Source organism: Oryx dammah, unplaced genomic scaffold (assembly GCF_014754425.2).
Source record: "Oryx dammah isolate SB20612 unplaced genomic scaffold, SCBI_Odam_1.1 HiC_scaffold_2, whole genome shotgun sequence".
In the NCBI taxonomy this organism is placed as follows: domain Eukaryota; kingdom Metazoa; phylum Chordata; class Mammalia; order Artiodactyla; family Bovidae; genus Oryx; species Oryx dammah.
In genome coordinates this window covers 178,210,723-178,226,299 of record NW_024070186.1, presented here as the reverse complement: position 1 = coordinate 178,226,299, position 15,577 = coordinate 178,210,723, and the positions used below count along the sequence as shown (strand labels likewise).

Genomic DNA, 15,577 nt, shown 5'->3' with positions numbered 1-15,577 from the left:
GGCTTCCCAGGCGGCACTAGTGGTGAAGACTCCACCTACCAATGCAAGAGATGCCAGGGACACATGCTCCGTCCCGAGGTCGGGAAGATCCCCTCGAGGAGGAAGTGGCAACCCACTCCAGTATTCTTGCCTGGAACATTCCACAGACAGTAGAACCTGGCAGGCTACAGTCTGTGGGGCTGCAAAGAGTTGGACATGACTGAGAAAGACTGCTGATTAATTTACATTTCTTAGACTCTTTTATAATGGGAATGATGCAGTATTCCACCCCTGCCCTTTTTGGGGGGATGGTTAGGCTTCTCTCCTTTGGAGAAACTGTGGTGTGCATGTACCACAATATGCGTATCCGTTCGTCTGTTGATGGATATTTGGGTTGCTTGCAGCTTCAGGTGATTATGAAATACGCTGCTCTGAACATTTGTGTTCAGGACCGTCTTGTGTGAACATATTTTCTCTTGGGTAAACGCCTCAATGTGGGATTGCTAGGTCATATGCTGGGTGTATAGTCAACTTTTTAAAAAGTGCCAGAGTGGTTGTATCATGTTATGTTTGTGATAGCAGTGTTTCAGAGTTCCCATTTCTCCACATTTACACATCTTGAGAGCTTTCTTTTTTTATAATGCACTTAGTGAGAATTTTATGTAACAAACTATTTTCTAGGTCGTGTATGAGAGGTGTGAAAAGCTGCGGCCCACGCTGTTCCGGCTGGCGAGTGACACCACCAACGACGATGAGGCACTCGGTACGGTCTTATTCTCCAGGCGTAGGCAGCGCACACCCCAGAGTGTAGGACCCGCGTGGGGCTCTCTGCCTGCCGTGGGGCTTCCTCTGTGCTGCTGACACAGAAACTCGATGGTGGCTTCTAGGTGTTCCAGTGGTTGCACTTGGGGATGGCATTGATTGAGTTGATTCTTATAATTTTCAGAGAAATCTGGGCTTGAACAAGAAATGAGCAGCAGGTCTGTAAGCATAGAAAAGGGTGGAGGTTTACCATGTGAGTTGGGTGTGAAGCAGGTAGAAGGAAGAGCAGCTCCCCCTGAAGACTTGCAGAAAAACTGAACCTCTGAGAGGTCTGAGAAGCAGCTGCAAGGGGCACGTCTGGGAGGTTTCACACCCAGAGTGCCTTCAGGGGCTGGGTTGGGGAGCCTCAGCGAGGTGGCCAATGTGGAGTGAAAGGCACGTGGGAGAACTGAAATCCTGTACACAAGTATAGAAATGGCTGAAGCTTTTTATCTTATGAAAGATCTCAAAACACGTAAAAGGGATTCTATCTCCATGTCCCCTTCACCTTCCGATCACAGTTACCAGCTCACAGTCAGTCTTGATTGTGTTTTACCTGTACTGCACAGTCCCTCTGCCCTCCCCCTCCCCACACTCCCGGTTCTGTTTTTAAGCAAATTCCAAACATTTCGGAGTAATCTATCAGTGTTCAGATTTCCTGGGCATTTCCCTCTCTAATCATCTCTTGCTGACGCTTTCTTTTTCTTTTTTAAAGTTTATAAATTAGAACCAGAAAGGAAAACCATGCTTGGTATTTAAGTCTCTTTCAGTGGCTAGCCTCCTGTTTGTTTGTTTTTTTTTTTTTTTAATTTCATTCATGAAAAACGTGTCCTTTTTCTTGGTCTCACTTTTCTGATGGCATCTCCCTTAGTGTTTAATGTTTCTCTGTTCTTGATGTTTCTGAAATTCTTGATTTCTTATAAATTGAATCAGGAAGGTTGTTCAGATTCAGGTTCAAATGAGGGTGTGTCGGGGAGGAACAAGAATACATCATAGGTGATGTTATGAGGCCCATGGTATCTGGTTTGCTGGTTTTTTTTTTTAATGATGTAATTATTCTAAGCCTGTTATTTTCTCTGGTTGCAGTGAAGTCAAAATGAATGAAATTTAAAACACGTTGCACATGCCAAATACAACATTCAACCTCTTGTTTGTTCACTTCCATTTAGTTTAAAAATTGACAGGAAATTAATAGTTGGTCGCTCTTGAAGGCTTCTCCTAGCAGAGTGGCCTGCAGTGTTACATACAGCCCCGGCCCCTGTTGCTATTCTCTCTCTCCCAGGAGAGATTTTCTCACAGGTAAACCAGACCGTGAGATACCCTTGAAATTTTTGAAATCCACTGCATTTTTTATTTGGATATTTCAATTTGGATGTCCAGTTTTCATCAGGAATGCTTGATCTGTATTTAGACTTTATGAAATTTATAGGTGAAAAAGTAGATTCATGTACCAAATTGTTCCTTACACACTTTCCAATGACTGAATAAAGTCCCAGAAATATCTCTTAATACTTGCATCCACATTGACAAAAAAGCTTTAAGTTTAAATTTTAATTAAAACTAAGTTAAAGATTTAGTTCCTCATTTGAAAGGACCATATTTCAAGTGTTGGCCATCATACTGGGCATTACAGACCAAGAGAGTGAAAAGATGTGTTTCCTCCTCCAACCTGAGAAGGTGGTGTTGGGGTTCAGCGATGGAGTGACTAGGTCTGCCAGGGGCCTGATCTCATGACCTGGGGGCAGGAGGCATGGCCATACTGAACGTGGTAGAGCTGTGTGGTTATTGCTTTGTGGATGGCTTTAAAAAGACTGAGAATGTTGGTTGCTAAACAGGGGATTCTGATTTTTCTCTCATTCTTCAGCGGAGATTCTCCAGGCAAATGACCTCCTCACCCAGGGAGTTCTGCTGTACAAACAGGTGATGGAGGGCCGCGTCACCTTTGGGAACACAGTGGCCAGCTCTGTGGGAGACATACCTGTGTCCAGAGGTATGTGCAGAGAGCATCTTCCACTCCCTGTCGTGGGGCAGCCTGCAAATCCTGGGAAAGAACTGACTCCTCAGAACATTCTGCGTTATGGTATAGAAATGAGAGCACACACTCTCCTTTCCCTTTCCCTTGAGAATTGGTTTTATGTAGCCAGCCTCTGCCCCACGTGCCATCACGGATTGACTGCTGGGCAGCAGCTAGCTTTGTAAACAGAAGTGTGTGGCTGTTCTGGTACCAGGTGCAGATTGTGCCTCTTGTGAGTGCTTACTTAGGGGAGCTACGCACCAAAGAAGATTGACCATCAGTTGTTCTAGTGCCAGGCTAGCTAAATCAGAATCTGTCTAAAATAGTGCTTGACATGCAGATTCTTAGACCTTTTTGGACCTAGATTACCTGGAGCTGGGCCCCAAATTTTTATCAAGCACTTGAGATGATTCTGAAAGGCTGTGGTCAGAACCTCAAAGGCCTCTGAGCTGGAGCAATCCGCTCTGCTACTGTCCTGGTTGGATGGAGTGTAAGAGGATTCTGCGATGGCAGGGATGGGAAGGCAGTTCCTCCGGCTGCCTCGTATTTCAGATACCACTCAAGGCTGTGAATCAAGCCAGGCAACGGCAGTGGAAGGTTCTTCAGGGCTGTGCTAAGGGGGGACCGTGTGATGTCTTTTGATTGGGAGGAGGCCTGAGGGAAGTGGAGCTGTCACTCATATTTATTTTCCTGTCTGTTTTCTAGTCTTTCAGAATCCAACAGGCTGCATGAAGAACTGCCCCCTGATTGACTTGGAGGACAGCGGGTCTGAGCAGGCTGGGGCTGTGACGCCATCTTCACTGCACCAGGACCTGGCAGCCTTAGGTAAGGGTGGTGTCTGGGGCCAGCCGGCACAGAGCGGTGCTGACTCCCAGGGAGAGAGTAAGCCCATTCCCCTTGCGGAGTGTGTGCCTGTTTTTGGAAAGAATCGGGTTATACTGGGAAGTTCGGAGAGGTCTTCCTTGTCCCCTGTCGCAGATTTGCCAGGACGGAGTTGAATGAGTTCCGGTGATTTGCTTTGTCTGGGCTTTCCGAGGGCTCTGGAAAGGGTGGCATCAGTCTCCGGCTTGTATCAGGTAGTTAGTGATGTGCACCTCCACTGTGTTCCTTCCTTGCAGGAATCAGTGATGCCCCAGTTCCCAGCAAGGTAAGGAGGCTCTTCCTGGGGGCTGGAGAGGAGAGGGGAGGTCCCTCAAAGCTGCCTTCCTGAAGGCAGCACTGCCCCGGGGAGGGTGGAGGGTGGCAGCATAGCCTGGTGGCTCTTGTGGACTCGGAGGTCCAAAGCCTCTTCTCTTCCACTGTCTGGCTTGAACCCCTGGAGGGAGATGTGGTTTTGCTCTTCTATCCCTGCCCTCTTCCGTTGTATCCAGACTCTTGCTGACTTACCAAAGGCCTGCTCAGGAGTCAGGCCCTCTCGCCCTTTCTCCACCTGCCCTAGGAGGCGTGGTTAGCCTGCTCTGCGCTGGCTTTGGGGTCAGGAGAGCTGTGCCCTGGTGTGACCGTGGCTCACAGTCATTCATACGCTGCCCTTACTTCAGCCATTCCTGCTTTGACAGATTGCAGGTCAGAATTGCTGTCAGGAAAAGAAGAACCCCACCACCAGCACGCTGCCAGCTGGCGGTACTCAGAGCCCTTCTGCAGAAGGGAACTTGCTGGACCTCCTCTCCCCACAGCCGCCTCCGGGATCTCGGTGAGTCTTGTGGGCAGGGAGCCGAGGAGAGTCGTTCCTGTGTGCAGTTGCCGGGCTGCCACTCTCCCTGAAGGGCTGCACTGCATGCCACCCCTTTAACTCCCCATCCACCCCAAGTCAGGAGAACACACGTTTTGGCCAGGACCTCTGGAAAGGGGTTTCAGGAGTAACATTAGTGGTAGCTGATGATGATGTTCTTGGTCTTTATAGGTTGGTTTTCTGTTTTCCTGATTTCACTGTAGTTTGCAGCAATGTTTGATTGCTAGAGAAATAGATTGTATAGAAAATCCTAAATACCGTTCCCTAAAGACGAGATTGAATGCTCCTCCTTTGCTTTTTTCCTGCACATATAGTAATATGTGGCTTGTTTTACACAAGTGAGGTTATAATTTACAGATTATACTATGCTGTGGGGTTTTTTTTTACTTTTTAAAAATAATTTTATTTTTGGCTATGCTAGGTCTTTGTTGCTGCTCTGGTTTTTCTCTAGCTGCGGTGCACAGGTGTCTTGTGGTACCTTCTCTTATTGCAGAGCATGGGCCCTAGGGCATGAAGGCAGGTAGATTCTTTTCCACTGAGCCACGAGGGGAACCCCATGTGGTTTTTTATATCACACATCTTTGATACACTTTCATCAGTTTATGTAAATTTGCCTCATTCTGATAGTTGAATAATAATTCATATACATAAAATGTATACTTAGTCATTTCCCTTGTGGATATTTATTAATTTCCAGTGTGGAGGCACCTGGAGAGTTTCTGTAGTACAGATTTATATAAAGAGAGGTGCTCTAAGTATGAATGTAAACACATTTTCATAGATCCTGTCCATTTTCTCTGGCAAGGCTGGAGCACTTTGCCTTCCCCAGACAGCTCCCTGAGAGCCTGTGTCCCTGGTGAAGACCTCTGAACGGGGTGGAGATGGAGCTGTGCTGGGAGGTCATTCTTGTTTGTATCTAACGGATTTCTTCCTAGTTTGCTGTTTATCACCACTTGACATTCTAATTTTGGTGGGTCACTTCTGTCTGGACTTAGGTTTTCCAAAAGTGTTTTTGATTTGTGTTCCAAAGGGACAAAATCATGAAATATGAATGATGTGGCCAGTGTAACATGACTGCCTGACAGCATTTATTTATTGGGTTCTCATTGTGTGCATGCAGATACACTTCATACACTTCCTCATTTAATTCTTCTTATAACCCTATGAGGTAAACATTAAAATGTCTCCATTTTGCAGATGAGAAAACTGAGGCATGGGTTAGATTACTTTTCTAAACTCATACACCCTGAAAATATGTACATACACACATCTGCACACACATTTATATTTATTTTTTCCCTTTTTCTTCAGAAAGTCTAATCAGAATCCCAGATTTCTCTACAGTTTTTTCCAGTCTTATTATTTCTTTGCAGGAATTATATTCCACAGAAAAGTATCCCCAAGGAAGTACCACCAGGTACCAAGTCCTCTCCAGGTTGGTCCTGGGAGGCTGGCCCGTTGGCTCCTTCCCCATCTTCCCAGAACACTCCTCTGGCTCAAGTGTTTGTCCCTTTGGAGTCTGTTAAGCCCAGTAAGTACAGTTTCACTCTTTTTTCCCTCTCTGTTAGACACCCAGTTTTATCCACTCTGGATTGATAGGAGTGGCTCCTAAACTGGGGAAGGCACATGGGGGTTTATACTGTTTTATATCCTGCTTTGTTTACTATTAAAAGCCATAGCATCGTTTCATGCCCTTAATCTTCAAAATCTTGCCTCCCGGCAAAGGATAAGGCAGGTGGCTTCATGGTCTCTTTGCTGATATTTTTCTTAGTTTTCTGTCATGGGGTTGACTCTGAAGCATATTGGCAGGCAGAATTTAATTAGGGATCTTGAGTCCACATAGGGACATGATCTTCATTTGGAATTCAGGAAGGGAATGTTCAGTGTGACCTGATATAAACCGGGAGAGCTAGAATTAGAAGGAAAGGAAGAATTTGACTGGTGAGCATCTTCTTCTAAGGATCCTCATTAAAGCAGGAAACATAGATATTAACCTCCTTTATTACAAAGGGAAGGAGACTGAAGGCCCAGCTAAGTAAGTAACTCCCTGCGGTCAGCACCCTGATATATGAGCAGGAAACATGTGAAATCTTCAGGTCTAGGGCCTGGGCCCCTTCCTGGGGCACAGACCCCCCTTGTGGCTCAGTGTGGTGAGCTCAGATTACAGAAGACCTTGGAGCCAGGCAGAGCAAGTAAAGTCAGCAGTGGGGTGCCTTTGTGTTCATAATTTTTATTTTAACCATAGTAAATGTTCAGTGTTAATTTCCTAGTTTTGATCATTGTACGGTGGTTATATATAATGTTAGTATTTATAGAAGCTAGGTGAAAGGTATATGGAAATTCTTTTATGTTTTTGTAAGTTTTTTAAAAAGTAATTTTTACTGGAGTATGGAGAAGGAAATGGCAACCCACTCCAGTACTTTTGCCTAGAAAATCCCATGGACAGAGGAGCCTGGTAGGCTGCAGTCCAGTCGGACATGTGACTTCACTTTCACTTTCACTTTTCACTTTCATGCATTGGAGATGGAAATGGTAACCCACTCCAATGTTCTTGCCTGGAGAATCCCAGGGACAGGGGAGCCTGGTGGGCTGCCATCTATGGGGTCGCACAGAGTTGGATACGACTGAAGCGACTTAGCAGCAGCAGCATAGTTGATTTACAGTATTATGTTAGTTTCTGCTATATAGCAAAATGGATCAGATATATATATATATATATATATATATATAGAGAGAGAGAGAGAGAGAGAGCTCCATTCTTCTTAGATTCTTTCCCCATATACCCTTTTTATAAATCTAAAATTATTCTCCAAAGAAGACATACAGATGGATAACAAACACATGAAAAGATGCTCAACATCACTCATTATCAGATAAATGCAAATCAAAACCACAGTGAGGTACCATTTCACACCTGTCAGAATGGCTGCTATCCAAAAGTCTACAAGCAATAAATGGTGGAGAGGGTGTGAAGAAAAGGGAACCCTCTTACACTGTTGGTGGGAATGCAAACTAGTACAGCCACTATGGAGAACAGTGTGGAGATTCCTTAAAAAACTGGAAATAGAACTGCCTTATGACCCAGCAATCCCACTGCTGGGCATACACACTGAGGAAACCAGAATTGAAAGAGTCACGTGTACCCCAATGTTCATTGCAGCACTGTGTATAATAGCCAGGACATGGAAACAACCTAGATGTCCATCAGCAGATGAATGGATAAGAAAGCTGTGGTACATATACACAATTACTCGGCCATTAAAAAGAATACATTTGAATCATTTCTAATGATGTGGATGAAACTGGAGCCTATTACACAGAGTGAAGTAAGCCAGAAAGAAAAACACCAATACAGTATACTAACACATATATATGGAATATAGAAAGGTGGTAATGATAACTCCACATGCGAGACGGCAAAAGAGACAGAGATGTATAGAACAGTCTTTTGGACTCTGTGGGAGAGGGCAAGGGTGGGATGATTTGGGAGAATGGCATTGAAACATGTATATTATCATATGTGAAATGAATCACCAGTCCAGGTTCAATGCATGAGACAGGGTGCTTGGGGCTGGTACACTGGGATGACCCAGAGGGATGGGATGGGGTGGGAGATGGGACGGGGGTTTCAGGATGGGGAACACATGTACACCCGTGGCTGATTCATGTCAATGTATGGCAGAACCACTAGAGTATTGTAACTAGCCTCCAATTAAAATAAATAAATTTATCTAAAAAAAATAAAATATTAACAAAATAAACTTAAAAAAAATTTTAAAATAAAGAATCCAGATTGAAGAGGTAAATTGCTTTCATAAGATATAAAATAATAATAAAAGCACATGGAAAGATAAAAAAATTAAAAAATGTTCAATATAGTTTAGAAAAAATAGAAGAGAATGGAAAATTAAAATCATCTGTATCATTACCACCCAGAGATGAAAGTTTTGTTAATATCTTGATGTATTTTATTATCTTATCCATGTACATATATTTAAAAAATTGGTGCCATAGTATATATAGTTTTATATCTTGCTTTATTTACTATTATAAGCCACAGCATTATTTTATGCCCTAATTCTTCAAAACCTTGATTTTTAAAAAAAATAAATTCATACTTATGCCACTAACATGTACTGTAATTCATTTATTCAGTTTCTTTCTGAAGGATAATTTGTTTCCAGTTGTTTACTGTTGTAAACAGCATTACAGTGAACAACTTGTTGCAATAAATGGAGACCCATTTTTAAAACTTCCCTGATTATTTCATTAGGAAATATACTTAAAAGAGGAAATGCTGGGTGTAGACTTTTAAAATTTTGACCTTCACTACCAAGTTGCCTTCTAGAAAGGTTGCCTTTTGCCCATAACCTCACCACCATACCTCCTGAATATTTTCAGTCTTTTAAATCTTTGGCAGTTTCATTGTTAAAGTATGTTTTTATAATGTGCATTTTGATAAGTGATATTTGGCATGAGATAAGGATCTTCATTAAAGTTTTTTAACAGATGGTTAGCCATTTGTCTACCACTTACTGAATTAGCCAATGATTTTCAAAAATACTTTCTTGACATGTTAAATTCTCAAGTTTGGGTCTGTTTTAGTTGCTGTTTTGAGTTGCAGTTTTGTCTGTATCTGAGTATTTGTGCACGCAGATAGCCCTACTCCCCCCTCCTTTTCTTATAGTTAGCCTCATGTATCTTTCTCCCCAAATTAACTTTGAAATTATTTCTTAGCTAAATTAGTACAATCCCTTTAGTATTTCCAATACCTGATTAATTTGGAAAGCTCTGCTGTCTTTACTGCTTTGTCAAATTAAATATAAGAGATGTGTATGTGTATATAGTCAGTCATACAAAGAGACCAGAAGGATAGAGGCCCGGATGTTAGCGGTGCTTATTTCTGGGGAGCAGTAAAGGTGTTTTCTGTTTCATCATTTATGATATCCTGTATTTTTTGTGGTGTTCACACATTATTTTTTAATATTTATTTACTTGGCTCTTCTGGTTCTTAGTTTTGGCATGTGGCATAAGGATCTTTTTTCTTTTGATTAAGTTGCACCATGTGAGATCTAGATCTCTTGACTAGGGATCGAACCCACACCTCCTGCATTGGGAGCATGGGATTGTTAGCCACTGGACCACCAGGGACGTCCCCATATGCTATTTTAATCATAATCATTTCTTGCTCAAAAAAAGTTATTTTCTAAATTTTTTATTGTTATTTTTTAAACCGGTAATGGATGGTTGGATGGTGGGGAGAGATCAGTTTGGAATGTCACAGGAGTCCCCTGGAGCTAATGAGGACTTGGGTTATGGTGGTGCAGAGGGTTGAGCCCAGGAGCCGTGCTGAGTGGAGAAGAGGACTTGGTGACAGGTGCGCGTCTCTTTCAAGCGTGGCTGCTCTTCAGGGGAGTTTGTAGTAGCGCTGATCCTCTTGGTTGGGTCCTTCTCTGCCAGGCAGCCTGCCGCCTCTTATCGTGTACGACCGGAATGGATTCAGAATTCTGCTCCACTTTTCTCAGACTGGGGCTCCCGGCCACCCCGAGGTGCAGGTGCTCCTGTTGACCATGATGAGCACGGCCACCCAGCCCGTCTGGGACATCATGTTTCAAGTGGCTGTGCCAAAGGTGAGTCAGCGGCTGGCCCGCTGCCCGGAGTTCTTCAATAAAGGCTGTCAGTTTTGAGCATCAGGTCCTTTGTGGAGACATTATCTATGAGATGGAAAGGTCAGAATCTTCACTTAAAGTAGATTAAGGTAAAACGGGAATTTTGTTGGCTCAGTTAACTGGGGATCCCTGAATGTGTGTCTTCACAGATGGCTGGATTCGGGTAGGTTCGTAAACAGTTCCTTAAGAGTCTGTCACTTTCCCTCCTCTTGACTTTGTTTTTCCCTTCTGGAGCCTGTTCTCTCACAGACAGTCTCCAACAAAGCAGGAAATGGCCGCCAGCAGCTCCAGAGTTACATGGGCCTTAACTCTTTTTATCTCAGAATAAACTGGCATGAGGCATTGCATATGTTACCGGTATACCTCGGGCCAGTAACTCGTGTTCAGGGATGTGAGGTACTCTGGCCAAGTAGGATATTACATCCCTTTCTCAAGGGAAGTCAGTTCCCACAGGTTAACAGCCAGACTAGAATCACAAGAAATGGGCAAGGGCCCTGTCCTGAAAGTAAGGCTTCAAGGCAGACAAAAATAAAACTGTGCATTTTCTTTTTTTTTTTTTTTAAAGGTTTATTTATTTTTAGTTTATTATTATTTTGTAATTTATTTATGGCTGCGCTGGGTCTTTGTTGCTCCATGCGGGCCTTCTCCAGTTGTGGCAAGTGGGGATTATTCTTTTTTTTAACTTTTTATTTTGTATCGGGGTATAGCAGCCTAACAATGTTGTGATAGTTTCAGGTGAACAGCGAAGGGGCTCAGCCATACATATACATGTATCCATTCTCCTCTAAACTGCCCTTCCATCCAGGCTGGCAGGGTCTACTCTCCAGCTGCAGTGTTGGGGCTTCTCATTACTGTGGCTTCTCTTGTGGAGCTGGGTCTCAGCAGTTGTGGCACACGGGCTTAGTTGTTCCCTGCGTTGGCACTGCAATGGCAGGTGGATTCTTTACCACCCAGCCACCAGGGCACCCCAAACCATGCACTTTCTAACACTGATGGTAATTTTGTAGGGCATGGACTCTCATTACCTCTGTCTTACAAATTATCAGTCCAGGGTTCAGAAAGGTTAAGTATTTTGCCCAGAGTCACGGACCTAGTGAGAGCCAGAGTTAGAATTCAGTGCAGGATGTGCTATCTTTCTTCATGTGCTGCCTCTCAGAAGCTGACCTTTGACCACACAACTACAGATACACTTTCTGTATGGGTGAGGTGGGAGGGTCTTCCAGATCCTTTCAGCCATTGGTGGGGTGGAGGCCAAGCTCTCCTGTTCACCAGATCTCCCTCATTAAAGCTGTAGTTTGTTAGGAATGAGTTATATGTTGCATTTCTCCCCCCGATAGTCAATGAGAGTGAAACTGCAGCCGGCGTCCAGCTCTAAGCTTCCTGCTTTCAGTCCTTTGACACCTCCAGCTGTGATCTCTCAGATGCTGCTGCTGGACAATCCACACAAAGTACGTTCTGGTACCGGTGCTAGCAGGGAAATGGGGGCCCTTGAACTCCAGGGAGGCAGCCTGGCAGGTGGAGAGAACTGTATTGAGGTCTTAGTTTGTTTGGGATGCTGGTGGAATGTCCCTTGCTGGAGTCTGTTTTCCTTTGGGGCTGATTGGAAGATCTCTGTCCAGATTGTCATAGCTGTGGACCAAGGGAGTGGTCCATACACTCTCTAGCTCCATGGAATCCTCTGGAAAGGTGAGGCCAGCCTGTCGTCTTAGCTGGTCTCCACCTCAGGGCTGCTAAAGTGTGGGAAGACACCCAGGGTGTCTTCCTGGCTCCCCTCGTGTTTGTAGTCCCAGAGGGTCGAGGCCAGGGTATGCCTCACTTGGGTGGAGTTAACATATGCATACTGTTACTTGGTGACTACTGGGTGGGTAAAGGCTTTGACTCTGGGCCCATCTCTCTGTCACTCCCCACTAATTTAAGGTCTTTTATTTTTGCCCAGGAGCCCATCCGGTTACGGTATAAGCTGACATTCAACCAGGGTGGACAGCCTTTCAGCGAAGTAGGAGAAGTGAAAGACTTTCCAGACCTGGCAGTCTTGGGTGCAGCCTGACTCCTCCCAGGACAGATCCTGCCATTCAAGCTTAGGCCAATGTTCCTTTCCTGTCTAGATAGGACTGATCATGGTGATTTAGTGCAGAGTGCCAAGAGTTCTGTCCTGACATCAGGCTCTGGATGCCAGCCTCTGACTTATTCTGCAGGTGTGTGTGTGTATGTGTGTGTGTTTGTGTGTGTGTAGGGGGAGGGATGAAGGCAGTGTGGGAAATGCTAAAACATTTCTGATAACCGTCTGCTACGGTCATGTCTCTTTTTGCATGTTGGTGGACACTGATGTCCCTGCCTCAGGTTGGAGGTTTTATAAGCCAAAGTTGTCACTGTTGTTTTCCATGTATTATTACCTTTTCATTCATCCACTCTGTGCCTTGTCAGCCTCTGAAAGTCTTGGTTGCTCCCAGGCTGCTATTCTCAGGGACGCGTAAGGGACCTGGTTGGTTCTTGGGGTGGAGTGTCTTCTGGGATGCTCTCTTCCAAGAGGGACCTCGTCTCCACTTCCATTGGCAAATGCTGCTTGCATGTGTCCAGGAAGATCTTCTGAATGGGATGCTTGTTGCACTGTGTCCTAGGCGAGGGGTTGCCACTGGACCAGAGGACCGCGCTTGGTGGGCCAGTCATGTCCTTTACCACTGTGCCTTAGAATCGCCCATAGATGGACCCTTCAGGGAAGAGGGGAAAGCAGATCCCAGGCCTTCTTCAGGCCTCAGGTTCCATGGGCTGGGCAGCCTGTCTGGACCCTTCCTCAGGACCCTCATCTCCATCCTCCTCTTTCTCTGCAACCATTTACCCGGAACTCTTTGATGGTGACACCATGCCAGTCGTTGTAAGTCATAACTGACAGGTTCACCCTGGCCTGTTGACTTCACAATCCACGGTGAAGAACTGTGATGCAAATGAGATACGAAAAGAGTTTAGCAATGATTCAAGTGGTGACTAAATCTAGAAAGTCATTATTGAATAAATACCTGTGTAACAAATATACGTTGTGGAGTTTTGAGTAAGTAGGAGATGCAGTGCCCGTTGGGACCTGGAGATGTTAGGCCTGAAGGGATCGCTCGTCTGTTGAAGTGAGGAAGACTTCCTGAGGAATGTGGAGCCTTAAGAACCGCTTCAGGGAAGAGAAGCCCTGAAGATCTGAATGAAGCTGAAAGAGATGGATTTTTGTTACAGTCATGGTGTGAAGGGAAAATTCCAGGCTTGTTATCAGTTACTTCTTAGCACCTACTGGGTGCTAGGCATTTGTGCATGTTTTCCAAGTCCTGCTTGGCCTGATGAGTGAAGAGAGCTCAGCCTGGCTGAGGTGGCCCGATGTAGGATATGAGATCTGAGCAGCTCACCTTTCTGGGCAGGAGACCACCTCAGAAATGGCATGGCTTTTGGAGGGGCTCTTTGTCACAAAATCGGGTACTTTGTAGTCTTATCTTTTACTTCCTGCATATAACTGAAAATCTGCCAAGACTATGTTGTGGATGGGAGCTGTAAAAAAAAAAAAAAAGGTATGCTTGATGTGAAAACTCAAAACAGGTAAGTGATGGGGTGATTTCTTCATTTGTCATAACTCATAAGATTCATTTGACTCTAAAGTCTTGTGTTCAGATATTCTTTAGAGCCTTTATAGGCTCAAGTTTATTTCATAAAGTCTTCTAGAGTGTCTATTGTAAAGACGATGCCTGGCTATGAAGAACTTCCATCCAAAATGGGTAAATGAGACTGACACATGAAAAAACCTTTATCCCATAGTTAAAAGGTACAGTCACTGTGTGTGACCATACATCTGTTGTCTAGGAGACAGCTTGCCAGTGGTTCTCTGCTTGGGTAGAGTTGGACAGGGCAAGGGGGTGGGGGATGGGTGTCCTGAAAGTGGCCAGCAGTGCCTTCTAATTCTGAAGTTCAGTGACTACTTAAGACATAGCCCTTATCCTTTATTCACTCAAGTAGTAATCGACTATCTGCTGTGAGCCAGCCATGCTGTAGGCGCTGCAGACAAAGCAGTGATAGAAGGTCCCTGCCCTTGTGGGTCTTCTGTTCTGATGGGAGACGCATCATGTGTCTGGCGGCGGTTTGGCACTGATGACCCCGCATTTCCCCTCTCCTGAATGCCTGCTCCAGGATCCTGCTCATCCCTGTCTCTCAGCCTACCTCTGACCGTTCCTTTTCGTCTTTCCTTTAAATGTGTTTCCAGAGGATTTAGTCCTGAGGGCTCTTCTAAGCGTTCTGGGCAGTTCACCACTAGGTGCGTGGTAGACGTCTTGCTGACCTCAGGTCAGTATTTTAAGCCGCCTAGTAGATGTCTTTATCTGGAGGTTCCCACTGTTGCCTCCAAGTGCGTAAAATGGAACACAGCCGCCTCCCTCTCTCTCTCTTCATTTATTTGAAAGCACCTTTCTAAGCCTTCATGGATCCTTGATTTCCTACTGCATCTCCGTTCCTTCAGTACTGTTTTCTCATCTAGTCCATTTCTTTCTTAAAACATTTGGCCACAGCATACAGCGTGCAGGGTCTTAGTCCCTGACCAGGGATCGAACCAGTGTCCAGTGCATTGGAGGGTGAAGTCTCAACCCCTGTGCCGCCAGGGACGTCCCCTCTAGTCTGTCTCTAAATAGTACCACATTCTGGCCTCCCTGCTGCATTGTCACTGCCTTGGTTTAGCCTTTTTTTTTTTTGGACAGTGCAGTAGGCTGCCTCTCAGTTCTCCTCTGAGCCATTATACATTATAGTTGGCCACCATCAGATTTCTGATCTGGGTACCTGATCCCTGATGAAAAATTCCAAATGGGTCATTAATGCTCTAAATGTGTACACAGCTGAAATCAAGTTGCTTGCTTGGGGCATTCAGTGCCCTCTGTAACTGTGTGCTTCCTACCCTTCTGGCATCATCTGTCAAGAATAGAGCACACTTTGCCAGAGCCACAAGAAAGTCCCTTCATAATGCCATGTTTTCTCATAATCCCTGGCTACCACCTGCAGTTAACTCCTTTTGTCTCCAATGAATTTAAATTTGGGCTAAAGTGCTGCTCCATCTGCAAGCCACTCTGGGAGGGTAGATGGGCTGTGGAGATAGTAAAAGTTGAAAGAAGGATAAAAAACTTAAGACCAAACACATGAATACTACTCATTAAAAATTAGATAGTGTAGATTGAGAGATCAAACATGAAAGGTTGAAAGCAAAGGTGATGTTCTTATACAAATAGTGTTTACTAAAGTGTTTGTAAATCACAAATTCTTTAAATATATCTAATACAGAAGATGCTTACTCAATCCCCAAATATAAAATTCCGTCAACTAGTTTATTTGGTTTTTACACTAAGAGCACGCACAATAGGGTGCTGGCCATGG

At 44.6% G+C, this 15,577-nt stretch overlaps 1 protein-coding gene across 1 annotated transcript in view; it reads left to right on the top strand.

Annotated features, from left to right (window-relative positions):
- GGA2 (golgi associated, gamma adaptin ear containing, ARF binding protein 2) overlaps nt 1–13,220 on the top strand; it is a 30,748-nt gene extending 17,528 nt beyond the window's left edge. The window contains exons 9-17 of the mRNA XM_040266605.1: nt 661–742; nt 2,645–2,770; nt 3,500–3,619; nt 3,913–3,941; nt 4,351–4,484; nt 5,897–6,054; nt 9,984–10,153; nt 11,530–11,640; nt 12,129–13,220. Coding sequence (XP_040122539.1) covers nt 661–742; nt 2,645–2,770; nt 3,500–3,619; nt 3,913–3,941; nt 4,351–4,484; nt 5,897–6,054; nt 9,984–10,153; nt 11,530–11,640; nt 12,129–12,239 — 1,041 coding nt within the window. The 3' untranslated portion in view covers nt 12,240–13,220. The remainder of the gene's footprint in view (nt 1–660; nt 743–2,644; nt 2,771–3,499; nt 3,620–3,912; nt 3,942–4,350; nt 4,485–5,896; nt 6,055–9,983; nt 10,154–11,529; nt 11,641–12,128) is intronic.
- Nucleotides 13,221–15,577: the final 2,357 nt, after the last annotated feature.